Source organism: Coregonus clupeaformis, chromosome 29 (assembly GCF_020615455.1).
Source record: "Coregonus clupeaformis isolate EN_2021a chromosome 29, ASM2061545v1, whole genome shotgun sequence".
Lineage (NCBI taxonomy): Eukaryota > Metazoa > Chordata > Actinopteri > Salmoniformes > Salmonidae > Coregonus > Coregonus clupeaformis.
Genome location: NC_059220.1, coordinates 52,428,497 through 52,444,228, shown reverse-complemented (window position 1 = coordinate 52,444,228; position 15,732 = coordinate 52,428,497). Strand labels below are relative to the sequence as shown.

At 44.5% G+C, this 15,732-nt stretch overlaps 1 protein-coding gene across 4 annotated transcripts in view; it reads right to left on the bottom strand.

Annotated features, from left to right (window-relative positions):
- Window positions 1–720: 720 nt before the first annotated feature.
- LOC121545194 (AN1-type zinc finger protein 3) overlaps window positions 721–15,732 on the bottom strand; it is a 59,748-nt gene continuing 44,736 nt past the window's right edge. For all 4 annotated transcript variants that reach the window (XM_041855655.2, XM_041855657.2, XM_041855656.2 and 1 more), the window contains 2 exons: window positions 15,275–15,463; window positions 721–2,769 (listed from right to left, as the gene is read on the bottom strand). In XM_041855655.2, coding sequence (XP_041711589.1) covers window positions 2,615–2,769; window positions 15,275–15,463 — 344 coding nt within the window. In that variant the 3' untranslated portion in view covers window positions 721–2,614. The remainder of the gene's footprint in view (window positions 2,770–15,274; window positions 15,464–15,732) is intronic.

The window sequence follows — 15,732 nt, the reverse complement described above, 5'->3', positions numbered from 1 at the left end:
TCAACTGTGGGACCTTATATAGACAGGTGTGCCTTTCCAAATCATGTCCAATCAATTGAATTTACCACAGGTGGACTCCAGTCAAGTTGTAGAAACATCTCAAGGATGATCAATGGAAACAAGATGCTTCTGAGCTCAATTTCGAATAGCAAATGTACTTATGTAAATAAGGTATTTCTGTTTTTCATTTTTTATAAATTTGCAAAAAATGTGTAAAAAACAGTTTTTGCTTATTCATTATGGGTTATTGTGTGTAGATTTATGAGGGAAAAAAACAAGGCTGTAACGTAACAAAATGTGGAAAAACAGATTGTGTTAGTAATTCAGAACAGCTGCAAGTGGACTTAAACAGCTATTTACATAACCCTAAAACTCTGCTACAACTAACATGGCACAGAGCCAACAGCATGCACAGTGACAGCGACCATCAACCGCTAAGTAGCAAATCACCTGTAAAATGTGCTAATGTGTGCAGACTGCACGCAGAGACCACACACACGCACATTGTTGAAATAGGACGATACACATGCAGACAAGAGCTGACATGACTTCTTATGTCAGAGGCATATTTCTATCTGAACGTTCAATGTTGTGCCCTGCTGAACGCGGCCCCATGTTTGTTCATGCTCCTCCCTCCCTCCTTCCATCTCTCTCTCCCTCCCTCCCTCCTTCCATCCATCCATCTCTCTTGCAGACATGAGACATTGACCACTCCTCTAATCCAGTTTATTATTTTATTTTTCTGCAAAAAAAAGAAAGGGAACAACAGAAAACAATGGAAACAATGGTCCCACTTTATTTGGATAGTCCCATAAAGATGATCTACAGATGGATTACTATCGACAAACTATCTGTTGATAAGCAAATGCTTGCCAAGGTTATGTTAGGGTTAGGTTTAGAATAAGATTTAGGGTAACGGTTAGGGCTATGATTAAGTTTAGGGTTAGGATAAGGGTTAGGGCTTGGGTTAGTGGATAGTAAGTTTAAATGTTGTTGACAGTTATTGAACATCTACAAACCATCAACTTGAGACTATACAAATAAAGAATTACTGAAACAAAGGTTACAGAATTATCTTAGATTTTTTTTTAAACAATTGAAAACAAAAAAAAGCACCTCTAAGCTAATCTGTAAATAAAATCATGGAAAAAATGCAAATAAGATACAAGATATTCTTAGTGACTTCCATTTGATGTCCTTTTCGCACACTGTGCTTGTTGCCCCCCACCCCCTATGGCCAGACCCCAACCTCCTCTCAGTCAGTGTTCGCTCTTCGACGAGATAGAAAGAGTGTGTGAGAGAGAGTGAGTGAGAAAAATCAATACTGTGGAGAAAATAGAATGAAAGAGGGAAGGATTAACAGAGAAAAAGACAGTCTGGGAACAGAACAGAGAGTGAAAGGAAAGATGAGAGCGATAGTGGCTTCGACCGGCATGGGCAGGGAGGAGAGCGTAAGCGAGTGTGTGAGAGAGAAAGAGAGAGCGTTACAATCCCACTGAGGGGTCTGGGTTGGCGTTGAGAGGCAGAAACATTTCACACAGTGGGGGCTGATGGGAAATGAAGTCCATGGCTAAGACTTTATGGGTTATATCGAGCAAGACCTGAACTAGAACACCCATGAGTGTCTCCCTGAATAACTTTATGTCAACGGTACTCCACCAATTCAGCACAGTCCAAAGTGCACTGCATGATTTTGATTAACTGTCCTTTTGCTCTGCGCACATGGGCTGAACTCTGTGTAAAAGAGTGTTTGTGTGTATATGCATGTGTGTGTGAACTGTGCAGGGTGCACCAGATTCTGATGGAGGCACAGGACAGTCTCGTGACAGCTCTTTGTTTCTGTGTCCATCTTAGAAGTTTGTCCTTGGCCAGCACCCGTAGTAGCATGAACATCATGGACGAAGGGACTCTCAAGGGGTACTTTTTCCGTCTCGCTGTCTCCATAGCAACAAAGACTCACTCGTGCCGATGGATTAAATCCCTCACAGACAGACTGATCCATTTTGAATCTAACCCCACAATCTGGAGGCAATCGGTGGCTGTTGTCAAGAAAGAAAGTTCTCTGTCCCAAAGTTATCTAAAATGGCTGCAGTGTCAACAGTGGCGGCAGGGCCGGAAAGGGAAGGGGCAGGGGGGAAGGGAGTTAGGCTGGGTTGGGCTTTGCAGTAGTCCAACTCCCCCCCCCCCCCTTAGGTGCAGATATAAGATCAGCTTAAGCTCCCTTGCATCATACTCTTAACCACAACACAAATCTGCCCTTAGATCACTGCCTAGGGGGCAACAATTAGGGGGCTCTTTATTATGAAGTTGGCAGACCGGGAAGTGACAGATGGGTGGCTTTAGCAGTCCCTTGCCAGGGCGTGAAAACTAGCAGTGCTTTGTCTGCTTAGTTGAGGTAAGAGCATAGTCACAACAAAAAGGGGCGCTGTGGACAAAAGTGTGTATTTGTCCCCATTTTCCACCTTTTCCCTGAAATCTGCACTTACACACTTTCTCGCATGGATTTCACAACGTAGCCAATGCTTTACACCACTGTGCAAATGCACACTTCTCGATAAGGTGGCCAATCGGGACGCAGTCTCTTTCTCTCATCGTCTGGGTTGGGGTTGTGCGTTCAGGAGCACTCCTCACCGATGCGCTGGCACGAGCGGCCCACCTTGCGCTCCAGCTTGACCATCTTGAGGACTGCCTCTTCACGCCCGCGCCCCAGGTGGTCGAAGAGGCAGTCGTGCTGCTCGGGCAGCCGGTGGATCATGCAGAACACGTAGCCTGGTGGAGAGAAAGAGAGAGAATAAGATGAGTTGACACGCCCCAACCTTTTGAAGAGGTGCTGACTAAATAGTAAATGTATGAAAAATAAAGATAGTCACACAAAGGCTTTGGATAGCATAAATAAAGTAAAATCACCTGGATGAGACAGTATTCCCGAAGTCTATACATATTTTTGGAATCAATTAGGTCCACTATGATTAACACAGCCATTCACAGAGGTTCATTTGCGAAAGGTGTGAATACAGCACTAATTTCACTTTTATTAATGGCCCAGTGCAGTCAAAAACATTATTTTCCTATGTTTTATATACACTGCTCAAAAAAATAAAGGGAACACTAAAATAACACATCCTAGATCTGAATGAATGAAATAATCTTATTAAATACTTGTTTCTTTACATAGTTGAATGTGCTGACAACAAAATCACACAAAAATTATCAATGGAAATCAAATTTATCAACCCATGGAGGTCTGGATTTGGAGTCACCCTCAAAATTAAAGTGGAAAACCACACTACAGGCTGATCCAACTTTGATGTAATGTCCTTAAAACAAGTAAAAATTAGGCTCAGTAGTGTGTGTGGCCTCCACGTGCCTGTATGACCTCCCTACAACGCCTGGGCATGCTCCTGATGAGGTGGCGGATGGTCTCCTGAGGGATCTCCTCCCAGACCTGGACTAAAGCATCCGCCAACTCCTGGACAGTCTGTGGTGCAACGTGGCGTTGGTGGATGGAGCGAGACATGATGTCCCAGATGTGCTCAATTGGATATAGGTCTGGGGAACGGGCGGGCCAGTCCATAGCATCAATGCCTTCCTCTTGCAGGAACTGCTGACACACTCCAGCCACATGAGGTCTAGCATTGTCTTGCATTAGGAGGAACCCAGGGCCAACCGCACCAGCATATGGTCTCACAAGGGGTCTGAGGATCTCATCTCGGTACCTAATGGCAGTCAGGCTATCTTTGGCGAGCACATGGAGGGCTGTGCGGCCCCCCAAAGAAATGCCACCCCACACCATGACTGACCCACCGCCAAACCGGTCATGCTGGAGGATGTTGCAGGCAGCAGAACGTTCTCCACGGCATCTCCAGACTCTGTCATGTCTGTCACGTGCTTTCATCTGTGAAGAGCACAGGGCGCCAGTGGCGAATTTGCCAATCTTGGTGTTCTCTGGCAAATGCCAAACGTCCTGCACGGTGTTGGGCTGTAAGCATAACCCCCACCTGTGGACGTCAGGCCCTCATACCACCCTCATGGGTGGTGGCCTGCTGGAGGTCATTTTGCAGGGCTCTGGCAGTGCTCCTCCTGCTCCTCCTTGCACAAAGGCGGAGGTAGCGGTCCTGCTGCTGGGTTGTTGCCCTCCTAAGGCCTCCTCCACGTCTCCTGCTGTACTGGCCTGTCTCCAGGTAGCGCCTCCATGCTCTGGACACTACGCTGACAGACACAGCAAACCTTCTTGCCACAGCTCGCATTGATGTGCCATTCTGGATGAGCTGCACTACCTGAGCCACTTGTGTGGGTTGTAGACTCTGTCTCATGCTACCACTAGAGTGAAAGCACAGCCAGCATTCAAAAGTGACCAAAACATCAGCCAGGAAGCATAGGAACTGAGAAGTGGTCTGTGGTCACCACCTGCAAAACCAGTCCTTTATTGGGGGTGTCTTGCTAATTGCCTATAATTTCCACCTGTTGTCTATTCCATTTGCACAAGAGCATGTGAAATTTATTGTCAATCAGTGTTGCTTCCTAAGTGGACAGTCAGAATTTTTTTGAGCAGTGTACATTTCCACACTATGAGGTTTGAATACTACTGTGAAAACTATGATAATGCTCTTTTAGTGTAAGAGCTGTTTGAAAAGACTGCCTGAAATTTCAGCCTGTTGTGGTGGGATGGAGTTTTGGCCTGCCTGGTAACATCACCAGGCAGTACATTAGTTAATAGACCCATAAGAAAGAGAGTTAAACCTCTCTGCCAATAACAGCTAGTTTTTAGTTTTCCCCTCCCCACACAACATTCTTGCTTGAGAAATTAGTCCTTGCGAAGAATGTTTCTCTCTTTTTTTTTTTTAACCATTTTAATTGAAAACAATCAATCACAGTAAGGTACTTCACTGTTACCCAGAAATGATTTGATACTGAGTTAAAAATGGCTGCATTGGACCTTTAAAAAAAAGGTAAGGATGCCACCCGGTGTTCTCACTATCTTCCCCCCATCTTTGATAAACACAGATATTAAACTGTTTTCCAAAATGTTGTCGTTCCGTCTCAAGACACTTACCCAAATTGGTCCACACTGACCAAAGCGGGTTTGTTAAAAAACGTTTATCCTCAGATAACCTCTGACTAGTACATATCTTAAATGCTTAATCAGAAACAACAGCTCCTTGGGCTGTTTTATTTATCGATGCAGAAAAAGCTTTTGATTGACTAGAATGGTCATATCTCTGGTCTGTCTTGGAACAGCTTCAACTGGCAGCTTCAATACGACCAGAAATACGGGGAAGAGGAATAAGGTCTGGCTCCTAGTCAGACTCAGGAGGCGTGCATACCATCTACCGCTTCCGAGTATATTACTCGCTAACGTTCAGTCCCTGGACAATAAAGTAAACGAGCTCAGGGCGAGGACCTCCTTCCAGAAAAAAATCAGGGACTGTAACATACTCTATTTTACGTAATCATGGCTCTCTAAGGATATACTGTCACCGTCCATTCAGCCAGCAGGGTTCTCTGTCCATTGCGCGGACAGGAATAAATAATTATCCATGGAAAAAGAAAGGAGGAGGTGTATGTTTCATGATTAACTACTCATGGTGTGATTGTAGTAACGTACAGGAACTCAAGTCCTTTTGTTCTCCCGATCTGGAATACCTCACCATCAACTGCCGACCGCATTACCTCCCTTGAAGATTTTCTTTGGTCATCATCACAGCCGTGTATATCACCCCCCCCCCCCTCCATTTTTCTCCTCCCCTCCTATAGGCAGAAACTTAAACAGGAAGTACCCATGGTAAGGACTGTTCAATGTTGGTGTGACCAATCGGAATCTATACTTCAAGATTGCTTTAATCACGCAGACTACGAAATGTTCCGGGTTGCCGCTGAGAATAATATTGACGTATACACTGACGGAGCTCATCAGGAAGTGTGTAGAGGATGTTGTTCCCACTGTGACGATTAGAACTTATCCAAACCAAAAACCATGGATAGAAAGCGCAAACCACCACATTTAAACACGGCAAGGTCACTGGGAACATAGAAGTGTACAAACAGACCAGCTATGCCCTCTGTAAGGCAATCAAAGAGGCAAAATGACAGTACAGTGGAGCAGCAATTTAACTGCTGACACGAGACGTATGTGGCAGGGACTCCAGACAATCACGGATTATAAAGGGAAATCCAGCCATGTCGCGGACAAGTTAAAAACCCTCTTCGAGCAAAACACAGAGCCACCGACGTGGGCCACCGCCGCTCACGAGGACTGTAAGCTCTCGTTCTCCGTGGCCGATGTGAGTAAGACATTTAAGTGTGTTAACCCTCGCAAGGCTGCCGGCCCAGACGGAATCCCAAGCCACGTCCTCAGAGCATGTGCAGACCAGCTGGCTGGAGTTTTACGGACATATTCTCTCCCTATGACACATTCGCCATCTCACTGCACACTGCCCTATCCCATCTGGACGAGAGGAATACATACAGTACCAGGCAAAAGTTTGGACACACCTACTCATTCAAGGGTTTTTCTTTATTTTAATATTTTATACATTGTAGAATAATAGTGAAGACATCAGAACTATGAAACGACACATATGCAATCATGTAGTAACCAATTTCGAGTCTCATAGCAAATGGTCTGAATACTTATGTAAATAAGGTATTTCTGTATTTTATTTGTAATAACATTTCTAAAAACCTTTTTTCGCTTTGTCATTATGGGGTATTGTGATTAAATTTTTTAAAGAAACAGGCGCCTCACAGGTCCTCACCTGGCAGCTTCATTAAATAGTATCCACGAAACACCAGTCTCAACGTCAACAGTGAAGAGGCGACTCTGGGATGCTGACGTTCTAGGCAGAGTTGCAATAAAAATTGATGGGCAAAAGAACACAGACACTGGAATTTTTCTTTGCAACTCTGCCTAGAAGGTCAGCATCCCGGAGTCTCCTCTTCACTGTTGACGTTGAGACTGGTGTTTTGCGGGTACTATTTACAGTGAGGGAAAAAAGTATTTGATCCCCTGCTGATTTTGTACGTTTGCCCACTGACAAAGAAATTATCAGTCTATAATTTTAATGGTAGGTTTATTTGAACAGTGAGAGACAGAATAACAACAAAAAAATCCAGAAAAACGCATGTCAAAAATGTTATAAATTGATTTGCATTTTAATGAGGGAAATAAGTATTTGACTCCTCTGCAAAACATGACTTAGTACTTGGTGGCAAAACCCTTGTTGGCAATCAGAGGTCAGACGTTTCTTGTAGTTGGCCACCAGGTTTGCACACATCTCAGGAGGGATTTTGTCCCACTCCTCTTTGCAGATCTTCTCCAAGTCATTAAGGTTTTGAGGCTGACGTTTGTCAACTCGAACCTTCAGCTCCCTCCACAGATTTTCTATGGGATTAAGGTCTGGAGACTGGCTAGGCCACTCCAGGACCTTAATGTGCTTCTTCTTGAGCCACTCCTTTGTTGCCTTGGCCGTGTGTTTTGGGTCATTGTCATGCTGGAATACCCATCCACGACCCATTTTCAATGCCCTGGCTGAGGGAAGGAGGTTCTCACCCAAGATTTGACGGCCCCGTCCATCGTCCCTTTGATGCGGTGAAGTTGTCCTGTCCCCTTAGCAGAAAAACACCCCCAAAGCAAAATGTTTCCACCTCCATGTTTGACGGTGGGGATGGTGTTCTTGGGGTCATAGGTAGCATTCCTCCTCCTCCAAACACGGAGAGTTGAGTTGATGCCAAAGAGCTCCATTTTGGTCTCATCTGACCACAACACTTTCACCGAGTTCTCCTCTGAATCATTCAGATGTTCATTGGCAAACTTCAGACGGGCATGTATATGTGCTTTCTTGAGCAGGGGGACCTTGCGGGCGCTGCAGGATTTCAGTCCTTCACAGCGTAGTGTGTTACCAATTGTTTTCTTGGTGACTATGGTCCCAGCTGCCTTGAGATCATTGACAAGATCCTCCCGTGTAGTTCTGGGCTGATTCCTCACCGTTCTCATCATCATTGCAACTCCACGAGGTGAGATCTTGCATGGAGCCCCAGGCTGAGGGAGATTGACAGTTCTTTTGTGTTTCTTCCATTTGCGAATAATCGCACCAACTGTTGTCACCTTCTCACCAAGCTGCTTGGCGATGGTCTTGTAGCCCATTCCAGCCTTGTGTAGGTCTACAATCTTGTCCCTGACATCCTTGGAGAGCTCTTTGGTCTTGGCCATGGTGGAGAGTTTGGAATCTGATTGATTGATTGCTTCTGTGGACAGGTGTCTTTTATACAGGTAACAAGCTGAGATTAGGAGCACTCCCTTTAAGAGTGTGCTCCTAATCTCAGCTCGTTACCAGTATAAAAGACACCTGGGAGACAGAAATCTTTCTGATTGAGAGGGGGTCATATACTTATTTCCCTCATTAAAATGCAAATCAATTTCTAACATTTTTGACATGCGTTTTTCTGGATTTTTTTGTTGTTATTCTGTCTCTCACTGTTCAAATAAACCTACCATTAAAATTATAGACTGATAATTTCTTTGTCAGTGGGCAAACGTACAAAATCAGCAGGGGATCAAATACTTTTTTCCCTCACTGTATATGAAGCTGCCAGTTGAGGACCTGCTCAGTTGTGCACCGGGGCCTCCCACTCCTCTTTCTATTCTGGTTAGAGCCAGTTTAATAATAATAATAATATGCCATTTAGCAGACGCTTTTATCCAAAGCGACTTACAGTCATGCGTGCATACATTTTTTGTGTATGGGTGGTCCCGGGGATCGAACCCACTACCTTGGCGTTACAAGCGCCGTGCTCTACCAGCTGAGCTACAGAGGACCACAGTTTACACTGTTCTGTGAAGGGAGTAATACACAGCGTTGTACAAGATCTTCAGTTTCTTGGCAATTTCTCGCATGGAATAGCCTTCATTTCTCAGAGAAAGAATAGACTGACAAGTTTCAGTAGAAAGTTATTTGTTTCTGGCCATTTTGAGCCTGTAATCAAACCCACAATTGCTGATGCTCCAGATACTCAACTAGTCTTCTTTTTTTGTCATTTTAGCAGACGCTCCTATCCAGCCGTTTCCAGATACAATAGCCATTTACAACATTAACAATGTCTACACTGTATTTCTGATCAATTTGATGTTATTTTAATGGACAAAGAAATTGCTTTTATTTCGAAAACAAGGACATTTCTAAGTGACCCCAAACTTTTGAACGGTAGTGTACATGCGTGGGCGAGCCGATAAGAATGCTAAACACCCCTTTTCCACAGAACAAGTTGACCCTGATGGGCTGTGACGACCAGATGGTAAGTTACTGTACAGCTCTAAACAATGTTCTGAAAGCTATCTTCCTCAGGGTGAAAGCGGCACTGCCTCAGCCTAAAGAGGGGTGGCTACTCATGCTTCAGCCTGGTGACTGGGTGGTGGTGAAGGACCTGCGCAGAAAGCACTGGAACCAGAAGCGCTGGACGGGACCATTCCAGGTACTCCTGATAACTCCAACTGCTGTAAAGGTCGCTGAGAGTTCAACGTGGGTTCACGCCAGCCACTGCAGGAAGGTGCCATACGATCCAACTCGAGATGTACCAGAGAATGACCCATCGCAGGAGGCCCCAGTGGCCATGGGAGGACCAGGACCCTGCCCATCATGTTCGTGGCTTTTCTGGTTAGTCTCCTCATCGCAGCTGCTGTATGGACCCTTAAAGGAGCAGAGCAGAGGAGGCCCAAGAATGCCACCCGACTGATTAACTCCAGTATAGTCCCATGGCTGGACTTAAATAACAGCCACTCAGGCTCGAGCCAACGGCAGGCTCAGGACGGGAGTCCAGTAAACAATAGCCGCTCCAACAGAAGGAAGCGCTCAACACGCTGGTGGTACCACCCTGAAGTTTTGAACATTGCAACCCCATGGAAGAACAATGTGTGGTATGATATGCTAACGTTCTACGTCAGACAAAAAAAACAATGGAACGTGCATAGCATGTCTCCCTGCCCCCACTAGTTCTACATCTATGTTTACCCTGTATGACAATCCAGAGAGGGAGGCAAGTACCAGGTGCGTTGTGCTTCTCATGTCCAGGTGGATAGAGGAGGGGAGATGACCAAATCCTAACAAAACCAGAGCCTTTCTATTATTATGGTTCCAAACTCAGATTCCAAACTCTCCACCATGGCCAAGACCAAAGAGCTCTCCAAGGATGTCAGGGACAAGATTGTAGACCTACACAAGGCTGGAATGGGCTCCAAGACCATCGCCAAGCAGATTGGTGAGAAGGTGACAACAGTTGGTGCGATTATTCGCAAATGGAAGAAACAAAATAACTGTCAATCTCCCTCGGCCTGGGGCTCCATGCAAGATCTCACCTCGTGGAGTTGCAATGATCATGAGAACGGTGAGGAATCAGCCCAGAACTACACGGGAGGATCTTGTCAATGATCTCAAGGCAGGTGGGACTATAGTCACCAAGAAAACAATTGGTAACACACTACGCCATGAAGGACTGAAATCCTGCAGCGCCCGCAAGTCCCCCTGCTCAAGAAACACATATACAGGCCTGTCTGAAGTTTGCCAATGAACATCTGAATGATTCAGAGGAGAACTGGGTGAAAGTGTTGTGGTCAGATGAAACCAAAATCGAGCTCTTTGGCATCATCTCAACTCGCCATGTTTGGAGGAGGAGGAATGCTGCCTATGACCCCAAGAACACCATCTTCACCGTCAAACATGGAGGTGGAAACATTATGCTTTGGGGGTGTTTTTCTGCTAAGGGGACAGGACAACTTCACCTGTAGCCAGCTGGGAGAAACGCAAAAAACACGACTGCTAAAGGCATATTAATATTATCAAAGGGACGATGGACGGGGCCATGTACCGTCAAATCTTGGGTGAGAACCTCCTTCCCTCAGCCAGGGCATTGAAAATGGGTCGTGGATGGGTATTCCAGCATGACAATGACCCAAAACACACGGCCAAGGCAACAAAGGAGTGGCTCAAGAAGAAGCACATTAAGGTCCTGGAGTGGCCTAGCCAGTCTCCAGACCTTAATCCCATAGCAAATCTGTGGAGGGAGCTGAAGGTTCGAGTTGCCAAACGTCAGCCTCGAAACCTTAATGACATGGAGAAGATCTGCAAAGAGGAGTGGGACAAAATCCCTCCTGAGATGTGTGCAAACCTGGTGGCCAACTACAAGAAAGGTCTGACCTCTGTGATTGCCAACAAGGGTTTTGCCACCAAGTACTAAGTCATGTTTTGCAGAGGGGTCAAATACTTATTTCCCTCATTAAAATGCAAATCAATTTATAACATTTTTGACATGCGTTCTTCTGTCTCTCACTGTTCAAATAAACCTACCATTAAAATTATAGACTGATCATGTCTTTGTCAGTGGGCAAATGTACAAAATCAGCAGGGGATCAAATACTTTTTTCCCTCACTGTATATAGCCGAATCCAATAATTTGAAGGGGTGTGTGTGTATATATTATTGGCGAGAAATTGCCAAGAAACTGAAGATCTCGTACAACGCTGTGTACTACTCCCTTCACAGAACAGCGCAAACTGGCTCTAACCAGAATAGAAAGAGGAGTGGGAGGCCCCGGTGCACAACTGAGCAAGAGGACAAATACATTAGAGTGTCTAGTTTGAGAAACAGGCGCCTCACAGGTCCTCAACTGGCAGCTTCATTAAATAGTACCCGCAAAACACCAGTCTCAACGTCAACAGTGAAGAGGCGACTCCGGGATGCTGACCTTCTAGGCAGAGTTGCAAAGAAAAAGCCATATCTCAGACTTCCCATCTTCATCTTTCCTTTGTATTGGCCAGTCTGAGATATAGCTTTTTCTTTGCAACTCTGCCTAGAAGGTAAGTATCCTGGAAATAAAAGCATATAATAGCCTTCATTTGTCAGAACAAGAATAGACTGACGAGTTTCAGAAGAAAGTTATTTGTTTCTGGCCATTTTGAGCCTGTAATTGAACCCACAATCAGCTGTGCTAACATAATTGCAAAAGGGTTTTCTAATTATCAATTAGCCATTTAAAAGGATAAACTTGGATTAGCACACACAACGTGCCATTGGAACACAGGACTGACGGTTGCTGATAATGGGCCTCTGTACGCCTATGTAGATATTCCATTAGAAATCTGCAGTTTCCAGCTACAATAGCCATTTACAACATTAACAATGTCTACACTGTATTTCTGATCAATTGGATGTTATTTTAATGGACAAAAAAATTGCTTTTATTTCAAAATAAAATACATTTCAAAGTGACCCCAAACTTTTGAACGGTACTGTATATACACATTATATATATATGTATATATATACACACACACACACACACACACACACACACACACACACACACACACACACACACACAGTACCAGTCAAAAGTTTGGACACACCTACTCATTCAAGGGTTTTCCTTTATTTTTACTATTTTCTACATTATACAATAATAGTAAAGACATCACAACTATGAAATAACACATATGGAATCATGTTGTAACAAAACAATTTGTTTAACTAATCAAAATATATTTTATATTTGAGATTCTTTAAATAGCCTCCCTTTGCCTTGATGACAGCTTTGCACACTCTTGACATTCTCTCAACCAGCTTCACCTGGAATGCTTTTCCAACAGTCTTGAAGGTGTTCCCACATATGCTGAGCACTTGTTGGCTGCTTTTCCTTCACTCTGCCGTCCGACTCATCCCAAACCATCTCAATTGGGTTGAGGTCGGGGGATTGTGGAGGCCAGGTCATCTGATGCAGCACTCCATCACTCTTCTTCTTGGTAAAATAGCCCTTACACAGCCTGGAGGTGTGTTGGGTCATTGTCCAGTTGAAAAACAAATGATAGTCCCACTAAGCCCAAACCAGATGGGATGGCGTATCGCTGCAGAATGCTGTGGTAGCCATGCTGGTTAAGTGTGCCTTGAATTCTAAATATATCACAGACAGTGTCACCAGCAAAGCCCTCCCACACCATAACACCTCCTTCTCCATGCTTTACGCTGGGAAATACACATGCGGAGATTATCCGTTCACCCACACCGCGTCTCACAAAGACACAGCGGTTGGAACCAAATATCTCCAATTTGGACTCCAGACCAAAGGACACATTTTCACCGGTCTAATGTCCATTGCTCGTGTTTCTTGGCCCAAGCAGGTCTCTTCTTCTTCCTTTAGTAGTGGTTTCTTTACAACAATTCGATCATGTAGGCCCGATTCACACAGTCCCCTCTGAACAGTTGATGTTGAGATGTGTCTGTTACTTGAACTCCGTGAAGCATTAATTTGGGCTGCAATTTCTGAGCCTGGTAACTCTAATGAACTTATCCTCTGCAGCAGAGGTAACTCTGGGTCTTCCATTCCTGTGGCGGTCCTCATGAGAGCCAGTTTCATCATAGCGCTTGATGTTTTTTTGCGACCTCACTTGAAGAAACTTTGAAAGTTCTTGAAATGTTCAGTGTTGACTGACCTTCATGTCTTAAAGTAATGATGGACTGTCATTTCTCTTTGCTTATTTGAGCTGTTCTTGCCATAACATGGAACTGGTCTTTTACCAAATAGGGCTATCTTGGGATGCTCTGGATCGACGTGTACGACAGCGTGTTCCAGTTCCCAGCAATATCCAGCATCTTCGCACAGCCATTGAAGAAGAGTGGGACAACATTCCACAGGCCACAATCAACTCTATGCAAAGGAGACGTGTCATGCTGCATGAGGCAAATTGTGGTCACCCCAGATAATGACTGGTTTTCTGATTCACGCCCCTAACTTTTTTTAAAGGTATCTGTGACCAACAGATGCATATCTTTATTCACAGTCATGTGAAATCTATAGATTAGGGCCTAATGAATTTATTTAAATTGACTGACTTCCTTATATTAACCTTATATGAAATCTTTGTTGCATTTATATTTTTGTTCAGTGTACATGCATAATGAGCTGCATGTCATTGTGGCAGTAAGGGGAAAACAATGCATGAAGCCTTCTTTACTCTTCAGTTAACACAGACACACACACTCTCCCTCCGTTCCTCACACACTGTCTCCCTCTCCCTCATTAACACACACACACACACACACACACACACACACACACACACACACACACACACACACACACACACACACACCACTCCCTCTCTCCCAAACACACACACACACACACTGCTCCCAACTTTAAAAACATTAAGCACCAAAAATAATTTAAGAAGCACCAGAAATAAATATATTTTTGATAAAGTTTAGGCTTACATTAAGCTTATATGAACCCTACCTCTGAAGCACATCTACTTTTTTCCTGTGCCAATAAAATGTGCGTAGACCTACTGTCAAGTTACCAGGCTGTTAGCTATCTGGGTAACATGACTGAACAACGTTTGTTATCAAACCAATAATTAGCAACCCGGGATTAGTTTAAAACGGCCCGCGACACGGTTTGTGAAATTAATCAAATGCATGCGAATCCCGACAGAAAGAAAAAAAGGCATATATAGGTCATATTTCTTTAAACGTAAGCCGTTTTCTTTGCTGTAAACCTGCAAGCATTGCTGTCACATTGTTCTGTCTCTGGCACTCAGAGGCTGCATGACAGTGAACTTGCAAAGTCTACTCAGACTGGCCTGTGCTCTTGGTTATAACAGGCGATTAAATTATACAATGTATCAACATTGCTCGCTCTGTGCGCAGCGCCAATGTAACACATTTATAAATCTAATAACAGAAGACTCATCAGGGTCTGCATCCCCGCTCCCCATCACGGCTAAATTATATTTTAAAAACTGATGGAGGAATAGATGCGTATGAAGAGCGAAAGGAGAGAAGCAGGTGAGTGAGGGCTGGTAGGGGATGCAGCTGGCTGATTACAGCTGCCACACGTGATATGCGCATGAAAGTGAAGTGGATATTATTGGACCTGCGCATACTTTGAGACTAGTGACTGTTGCTTAAATTCAACTGAATTTATAAACAAAACGGACTTAATAATCATTTTATAACAGGCGTCAGCAGGTTCTTTAGATCGGTAGGGCTGAAAAATTCAATAATATCATATGAAACAGTACTACAGTACTGTAAAATGTTGGTATCATAAGTATCATGACATTTTGGTACCGTGATATTACCGTGGTACCGGTATACCGTGCAATACTACATCCAATGCATATGGATGACCAGTAAATGTCTCAAATATCTGATCAATTAACATTTTACCGGTCACTTGTCTGGCGCCAAATGTTCCTTACGGAAACCCTGGTGTGTGTGTGTGTACTGACCACAGCGGCAGGAGCCTAGCTCTTGCTGTACCAACTCCAGTTTGTTTTGGCACTGGTGGCAGCGCCGGCGGCTCCTCTGCTTGGGACCACTGTGGGACGATGATGATGATGAAGACAACTCCTCGGAGCCAGGGCCCTCGCCCACCCGTGCCTGCTTCTCTGTGGACGCGTCGCTCTCCGACTCAGAGGCTGCTCACACACACACAGAAAAAAAACACATGCACGCACACACACAAAAAGGACACACCGATCCATTAAGGGTGTCCCCGGGTTGACATTTAAAGAGAATGTGTTCTCACTGAACTTACATGGAAACAAAGGCCAACAGATAAATACAGACATTCATGTTTCTCAAACCTGTTTGGGGACCCACAGACATTTCACTATTCTGTTGTAGCCCAAAACTAGGAACCAAATGGAAGGAAACGGGGAGCGACTAACCTGAACTAGTCCAATAA